This window comes from Crocodylus porosus, unplaced genomic scaffold (assembly GCF_001723895.1).
Source record: "Crocodylus porosus isolate Cpor-Errol unplaced genomic scaffold, CroPor_comp1, whole genome shotgun sequence".
NCBI lineage: Eukaryota > Metazoa > Chordata > Crocodylia > Crocodylidae > Crocodylus > Crocodylus porosus.
Window position 1 is genome coordinate 20,388,201 of NW_017728921.1, and position 8,069 is coordinate 20,396,269.

At 49.2% G+C, this 8,069-nt stretch overlaps 1 protein-coding gene across 2 annotated transcripts in view; it reads left to right on the plus strand.

Annotated features, from left to right (window-relative positions):
• VSIG10 (V-set and immunoglobulin domain containing 10) overlaps nt 1–8,069 on the plus strand; it is a 30,100-nt gene that overhangs the window by 9,444 nt on the left and 12,587 nt on the right. The window contains exon 2 of one of the 2 annotated variants that reach the window (XM_019539254.1): nt 4,214–4,498. In XM_019539254.1, coding sequence (XP_019394799.1) covers nt 4,336–4,498 — 163 coding nt within the window. In that variant the 5' untranslated portion in view covers nt 4,214–4,335. Of the gene's footprint in view, nt 1–4,213; nt 4,499–8,069 lie in introns of those variants that run through there. The other variant, XM_019539255.1, reaches the window with a different exon arrangement.

Genomic DNA, 8,069 nt, shown 5'->3' on the forward strand with positions numbered 1-8,069 from the left:
GCGCCTCCCCCGGGGCCGGGCCGGTGACTGGGCTCCCGGCACCTGTGAGAGGTGGGGGCGGGGCTCAGCTCTGACCCCATCTCCCGGGGCCCAGGCTTTAACCTTAAAGCCTGGTCTTCCCTCCTGGGAGCCGGCCGTGCCCACGTCCCAGAAGCCGGGCGCTGGAGCAGTCTGGGCTGCGGCTGGTACCGGCGCCACAGGAGCTGCTGTGGGTAGTGACTGGCATCCCCTGGCCCTAGTGAAGGGCGCCACAGTGTTACCGACCCCACAGAGTCGTAGGGAAGTCGACCTCCAGAGGTCCTCTGGTCCATCCCCGCTGCCTGAGGCAGGATCGTCCCTGTCCAAACCATCCCATACGACCATGATCTAAACTCTCTGTAAGACTGCCCTCAACCCTGCCACAACATAGACCTAACGCCCTCACCCGCCACAGGTAAAGCAGGGGAACCGCAGCGGCCAGCATCCCATTTCTGTGAGATGGCGTCAATAAGTGCATGAGAGATCCCGGGAGAGGGCTGTGCCCCCATTACGGAGGAAGGCAAATACCTCCGCAGTCGGCCCCAATCTGACCATGGGGTAAAATTCCTTCCTGACCCCAAATCTGGCGATCAGTGGGACCCCGAGCAGAGGGGCAAGACCAGGGCTTGGCAGCGTTTTTTGAACAGTGCCAAAAACACCCACAGCCTTGACTTATAAAATGTTGGCGTGCCAGTGGCAGACAGCGGGGGAGTCACGAGGAGCTCTCTCCTTGTTGTGGCAGCACAGCCCTGGCCCTTCCCCTGAAGTCCGCCCCGAGGCACACGTGCCAAGCAAAATGCCTTTGTGTGCTATGCTCTGGCACCCATGGAAGAGGTTGCCTACTTCTGAACATAACCCTCTAGCCAAAAACGTCTGGATTTGGTCCCAGAAGGAGCATTGGCACGCCCCAGTTAAAGTCCCTACCCTCAGCCAACACCCAGTACCTCTGACGAAGACTTAAAAACACACCGGCACATATAGCAGAAAGGGGAAGGGTGGTGGTGGAGGCAACCAACAAAGCCCAGAAGCAGAAGTACCCATAGTAGCACACAGGGATAGCTATGCCTAGATCAGGGGTAAGCAAAATACGGCCCATGAGCTGTATCCAGCCCACCAATTGATCCTATCTGGCTCACCACCGGGAGCCTGAGGAGCAAGGGTTTTGCCCTGTGTTGCTCCGCTCCGCTTCAAATAATTGCCCACCCCAGTCTAGATCAGTGGTTCTCAAACTTTCTTGTACCAGGACCCATTTGTAAACATAGATGGTCAGTCCCAACCCAGTGTCCCTCACTGCTCCTACCTCCAGGCCCAGTGCCCCAGCGTGTGGGGCATGGGGGGCCCAAGTATCCCCTTGCAGGCTGGGACTCTGCCAGCCCACAAGAGAAAAGTCGCAGTTTATGTTTTTCTCCTCTAAAGGAGAACCCATTTTTAAAGTTTGCTCGTGACCCTTTCATATATTCTTGCGACCTGCTTTTGGGTCGTGACCCATGTTTTGAGAAATGCTGGCCTAGATCATGCCCGACCAGTGCCGTCCAACATCTTTTTGAACACCTCCAATGATGGAGAGTCCGCAGCTCCCCTAGGCAGCCTGTTCCTCTCCCTCGCTGTTCTAACCCCTGTGAGCAGAGGGCTGGTACTGGAAGTACAGCGAGGTTTTCAGGCTCTGTTCTGTGCCTTGTCAGTTAACACACAGACAAAAAGAGATGGGGAAGAGGTTTTCTCTTTAATTTCTACTTCCTCCCGTTGTCAAGAAGCTGTTGGATATTTCTTCCCAAGGTCTTGTTTGACTGGGGGCAGGATGCCTGCTGCCTCATGAAAAATTCTTCAGAGCATCTCCATTGTTAGCAGCTTTGTTGCTGTAGCCTGAAAAAGTAACCGTAATCTGTAATTCTGTGTATCATTGGTATACTGAAGTCACTGTGGAGCAGAGAGAGTAGCAGGAAGCCACAGGACAGGGCACTGGACTAAACATGGGAGACTCAGGTCTAGGCTCCAACTCTGCCTCCAAACTACTGGCTAACCTTGAGACAGGACTTCCTTCCCTGTGCCTCACTTATTAAGTAGAGATAATCAAGAAGAGGCATTTTGAGATCCGCAGCTGATAAGCACTGGGCATTATTACCGCCTAGTGCAAATTATGATTGTATTTGACGTGTTTTATCATTGACCTCAGCGCTTTGCTCACCGAGGTTTAGGAATATTTAGAGGTTCACCTGTGGGTGCTATTGATTACACTGGTGTTTATTTTTATTACTGTTATATCTAGACACCTCAGCTGAGATCAGGACCCCTGACTGCTGGGAGCTGCACAGCTATGTAGTATGAGACAGTTCCTGCCTGAAGAGTTTGGCATTTAAATAGGCAGGACAAGAATAGGAAGGGAAACAGGGGCACAAAGAAAGAACCTGAATTGTCCAGGGCCAAGTAGATCAGTGGCAGCACTGGCAATATGACTTGGGTTCCAGGTCAGATACTCCCATGGAACCAGTGGGCACCCAGTCCCTTTCCAAATCTGTCATTGGCAGTTTGCCCAAAGTTACGTGGTGAGTCTGTGGTAGAGCTGGAAATATAGTTCAGCTTACCAGACTCCCAGTCTTGGTGCTGAATCCATAGGCCACAGTTGCAGCAAGAGTAATAATTTATGGTCCTTTCTGGTTGCTAAACTAACTTGCCACTCCCTGCTTTCCTGGGTGTGTTTGCATAGCAGGCTGAGGAGTGATTAATTAGCTATCTATTGCCTGTAAAGCCCCCTGTCCAGAAAAGAAAACAAACACAACAGTAGTTCATCTTCCTTCTGCTTCATCCTCTTCAGTTCAGTAGCTGTTGTACTACAAGATAAGCTATCAGATCTTTGGCTAAAGTACAGACAAGACAGGCTTTGCCAGATTAGCTGTTGTTTCCATTTCCCCCTTTCCTCTCTATTTTTCTAAGCTATAACACAGTAGGGCTGGTTGTGTTGTGGTTGCCACCAAACTGACCTTAGACCAGGTGACCTGTTTTCAGCCTGGTGACTCAGCTAAGTTAGTCTCCAAGACTTATTTTGGGAGGGTTATTTTAATCAATGCCTGGTCTGCTACTTTGCAGCTGGGTATGCCGATGAAAGTTCACCCCACTAGTCCAGCCTTGAGCACAGCAAGCCAAGCACAAGGCAGAGTGGTAAAGACCATAAGGGGTATACCAGCTTGGGAGCAATGATACCCTTTTCTTGGAGGCCTTCTGGCTCTTTAACCAGCAGATAGTGTATTGCTGATAAAAGGGATAAGAGGGGGTGACACTGGATATGATGGCAGTGAATGAAGAGGCATGTAAGCATCTTTCACTGGGCCAGGTGCATCTAAATTCTACCCCTTCCGGTCATTGAGGTCCCACCACCTTCATCCAGATGATGTCCAGTACTTTTCAGCTTACTCACCTACTCTGCCCTGTGTCTCCCCAGTATGGCCAGAATTTTCAGTCCAGTGGCTCCCAGTTCTGCTTGTTATTCTGCAGCAGGCATTTTTGTTGCCAGATACACTCCTGGATAATATATATTGGCTTGTAGCAGTGCTTCAGCAGAGGCCTTGGGGCAGTTGCCACAGCATTTTGGATGATAAACCCAAGACCTCACCACAGACACTCACCACAGGGAGCTGAACAGAACTAAGGCACTGATCTGGATAGGGAGTTGGATAGGCAGATATTTGGAGAAACGGTTTATGATGGCCCTGTTACTAGGTGACCACAGGGCTCCCCTTGTTGTTCCAGCTGTATCCCCAAAAGGCAGCACCACAGATGACCCCTTGCGTAGCTTGTGGTTCACGGCTTCCTGCTTCTTGGATGCAGGGATTTGACTTTGGGTAACTGAAAATGCCTTGCTCAAGTGCAGGGGTGACTGGTGCCTCTTGAGTCTAGGCACAATTTGTGGGCAGGCCAAAAGCCCCATATTCACTCTTATACTTCTGTGCTGTTGTACCTTCCCCCCAACACCACTGGCCCATGCGGCAAAAAAAACTGCCCCAACCTGAGTGTTGCCAAGTTGGGGGCCAATCTTGGGGAAGCACGTGCCCCCTCGTGCCCTCCCTCCCCGCCCCCCCCCAGTCGCTTGTGCTCAAGCGTTCAGGGTTTCTCTTTGTGACAATAAGAATGAAGCTGAAAAGGGGATTGTGAGAACACAGTGGTTTGTGTGAGCACTAATGCCCCCCTTTCCTTTGCACAGGAACGGAAGAGGTGATCGTCGGGGAGGTTGGAGAGAGCATCCTCCTTGTGTGCCGGAACGTGTCTGAGCGAGCAACTGAGGTGGACTGGTTTCATGGTGTCCCAGGCAGCATCCCCCCACTCATGTCCTCCAAGCTTGATCTCCCCCAGGATGCCCGCCTCTCTCTGGTGGACAATACTTCATTACGCATCACAGAGCTGCGTGTGCAGGATGAGGGAAATTACACCTGCAAGGAGGTCCTGAACCAGACTGCACATGAGCACAGAGTCCAGCTCCTGGTAGCCAGTAAGTCCCTAACACATCTGTGCAGTAGCTGCTGGTTACATGACCTTATCTGTAGCCCACATCAAGTAGCCACATATGAAATGGTAACACCTTTCCCAGAAATGCCTCCTTTAGAGAGTAGGAGATGCTAAGAGTGAAGAGCTATGGGCTTCTTGGATGATGCTGATTTTTGGACCTTGGGCTGCTCTAGCAATCTAAAAGTAAAACAACTCCTCATATAGCCCCCAGCCTCCTAAGCCATTTATTTTCCTTCCAAATCCTAAACCATTACATGGTAGGCATTGTTACACAGCTACTGGGCTGTACCCCAGAGATGGCTACATGCTGGCAGTGTTGAGATTCCCATGTGTATAGATGGTAAAGCATGTTGGCATCCTTTGGAATGAAGGGACCTTGTAAATATGTTAATTATTATTCATTTATGATACCTGAGTAGGAGCTTGTGCTTCTCTGCTCCCAGTCTCTCTGCCTGACTGGTTTTCCCTTTCACGCTCTTTAGGTGCCTATAGAGTCTGACTTAGAAATGTGATCTGGGTTCTGCCCCAGGCTGCTGGGGAACCAGGAGCTAGATGATAGCACAAAGAGTGCAAAGCCCTAGAGCCCTTGTGGCACAGGCAAGGCCTGCCTCAAATCCCCTCAGCACCCTCTGTTCTATGCCAGTGTCTCACTTCTCACCTCTAGGGATGAGTGAGGAGCACAGCTTCTATGCTGATTCAGCTCTTGGGTGCTGTGCTATTAATCTCATCCCATAGGACCTGGACTAAGGAGACCTGCTCTCTTTTTATACCCCAGCGCACAGCCTTGTCCATACTCCAGTGACTCAAAAAGGGGAGAGGTTCTTGCCAGCTCCATGTCTGTGTGTGTGATGTTCTCTAATACCCTTGTTTTTCTGTTCCCTGTTAGCCCTTTATTTGGTGCCTGCAACTTGCTGGTTCTTGTGTGGCTGCTCCCAGCCTTGCTTTCTGTTTATGTTCAGGGTGTTTCTTTTCTTTGGCAGTCTGGCTGTGTGCATATTCTCTAATGGAGAGCTGCACCCATCTTGCCCAGAGCAGTGCTTTGATTTAGGTAGAGACGTCCTTCATGGGGCAGGGAAACTGCTAAGTGGATTGTAAACAAAGAGCTGGTTTGTAGAGCCTTGAAATGCAAAAAGTAAAGCTTAGGCTCAAGGCAAGCGTCAACTGGTCACTTGAGCCTAAGGCTGGCTGGATAATGGAGAGTCTGGAGTATAATCCCAGCTCTGCCACTGATGGTACGTATGACCTCAGGTAAGTCCTTCAGCCTTCCTGTGCCCCAGTTTCCATAGAGGTAAAATACAGATAATTCTATTTAGCACCCATGAGTGCTGTTGTGAGGCTGAATTATTTAATTTAGCCATGTGCTTGAAATATGCCATGTATTAGCAGAAAAAAATAGCAAGATGCAGTAGTTGGGAGCTAAAGTTGGCCAATCCAGACTAGAAATAAGGCACGTGTCTCTTCACGGTGATCGGACTGTTGGAACAATGGACATTCAGACATGGAATCATTTTTAAAAGAGATGTCCTAGCTGCACCAGAAGTCATAGGCTGGATGCAGAAGTAGTGGGTCATGCCTCCTGGCCTGTGTTACATAGGAAGTCAGACTAGATGATAAGAACTGTCCCTTTATGCCTTAAAAGGTCCCAAGTAAAACAGAGAAAATCATGAATTACTTGATATCTCAAAGCCACATATCAGTTCCTACCATGACCTGTTTGCGGTGGGGCTGAGGCACAGGACCTGAAAGGAAACATGTGCTTAGGCATGTTCATGCACACATGCACAGGATTGCCAAGAGTGCCTGTCCCTTTTATCATATTCTGCTGTTCATTCCTTCAGCTGTAAGTTGCCAATGCTTTTAGTGGGGTCAGTGCACCTGCATGCAGGGAACAGTCATTCACATGGCTCATTGTTACATTTGATAGTAGTTCTCAAGTTGCTATTTGGATGTGCTTCTGAACATCAGCAGGGTCATGCTTCTGTAACCTGAAGGTTTAGGATCAGGAATTGATGACTGCTGCTGGTAGAGCCTAAATTCTAGCTCAAAAATGCAGAGTTCTTCTGCTAAACTAATCTCAACTTGGGTTATCGCAGCCTTTTAAAAAGATGCAAGGTAATTTCTGATGACTCATTTTGGTGGGTTGTTTTTATTAACTCCAGGTAGGTTTGAGGCACGGTTGGAATAGTTTCTTAGGGTGGGGACAGAGGCAAATACTAGAAAAATGGGGCTGGAAGGGACCTTGAAGTCAACTAGTCAGGCCCTTTGCTCAAGGCAAGGTCACTCGTGTTGAAAGCATCCAGCCATTTTCAGGTTTCTGCTTCTTTCCAAAGTCATCAGGGCTCAAATGAGATTGGAACTGAAGCCCTTGTGCATCCAAAGTAGAATCATTCCCCCAGATCAGTGAGCTAACACTGCTGCAGTATAGCACTAGCAACACTGCCTTGGTGAGGAGGCTTATGCTGGAGTTTGTGCATTTCCTGGAATAGTCAATAAAGTCAAATGCCCGGAAGAGAGAAGTTTGGAACATGGAGCCTGTTCAAGGCAGGGTGGGGACTTGGCCTACTGCCATCCACTCTCCTCTGAACTCTTGCAAAGAGCGTGCGAGTCAAAGGACAGTAATATTCTGTTCCAGTTCACATTAACATGCAAATGAGCTCTTGCTGAGCCTGTACAGGCTTCTGTTATCAGTCAGGGCTATTAGAGCACGGGACAGGGAACCAGATTCTTTTTCTTGCTTCGGTGTATCTGAGCAGGTGGCTTAATCTTCATGCTTCAATTTCCTCAAGTGTAAAATGGGAATAGTTTTATCACAGGAGTGTGATAGGGCTAATCATTTAATGTGTAGAAAGTGCTGTGAGCTTTCTTAGATGATGGGTACTAGAAAGGAGTAAAGCATTTTCTTTAGTGTCTGTTTATGTGAGCAAGACAATTCTTCTCAAGCCCTTTTCACAGCCTAGGCTTCCACTCTGCTTCCTTGGCTGCAGTCCTGATCTCAGTTCTCTCTCTGATTCATGCTGTGGAAGAGCTCCAGGCTCTCTGCCCAGAGGGATCAGACACACTGTACTTAGAAGATGCTCTAAGTTTTGGGTGTTACTGCAGCATGCCATTTGCTGCTTTCGTTTTCCCTGACTCAGAATGCTGTCATCTCTGAAATCAACTGGACAGACTCCCCAGCAACCAAATATCAGACCTGCTGTCTTCCCTTGTGCCATGTTCTGTACGGACCGCTATACCTGGCTTTGCTGCGCAGTCACCAGGCTGCCAGCTGCTCTCTCAGTGAGATTCTTTCACAGGTTGGAATGGTGTGGGGTCAGCATCAGGAGCATAACACACTGCTCCTGCAGCTGATTAGAGCCCCAAATCCTCCAGACCACTTACAGAAAGTGTGACTGTGCCATCTGTTTAGGTGCCAGGACCGTATGTTTGCAGGCATGGAATGTAAAGAAAAACCAATACTGAATAGAAACAAGGAGAGAATATGTTCCTCCCCATGTGTGCAAGCCGAGGGGAATCACGTTAAAACACTGGGAGGCACATTCTTGTGTTTCCTCACA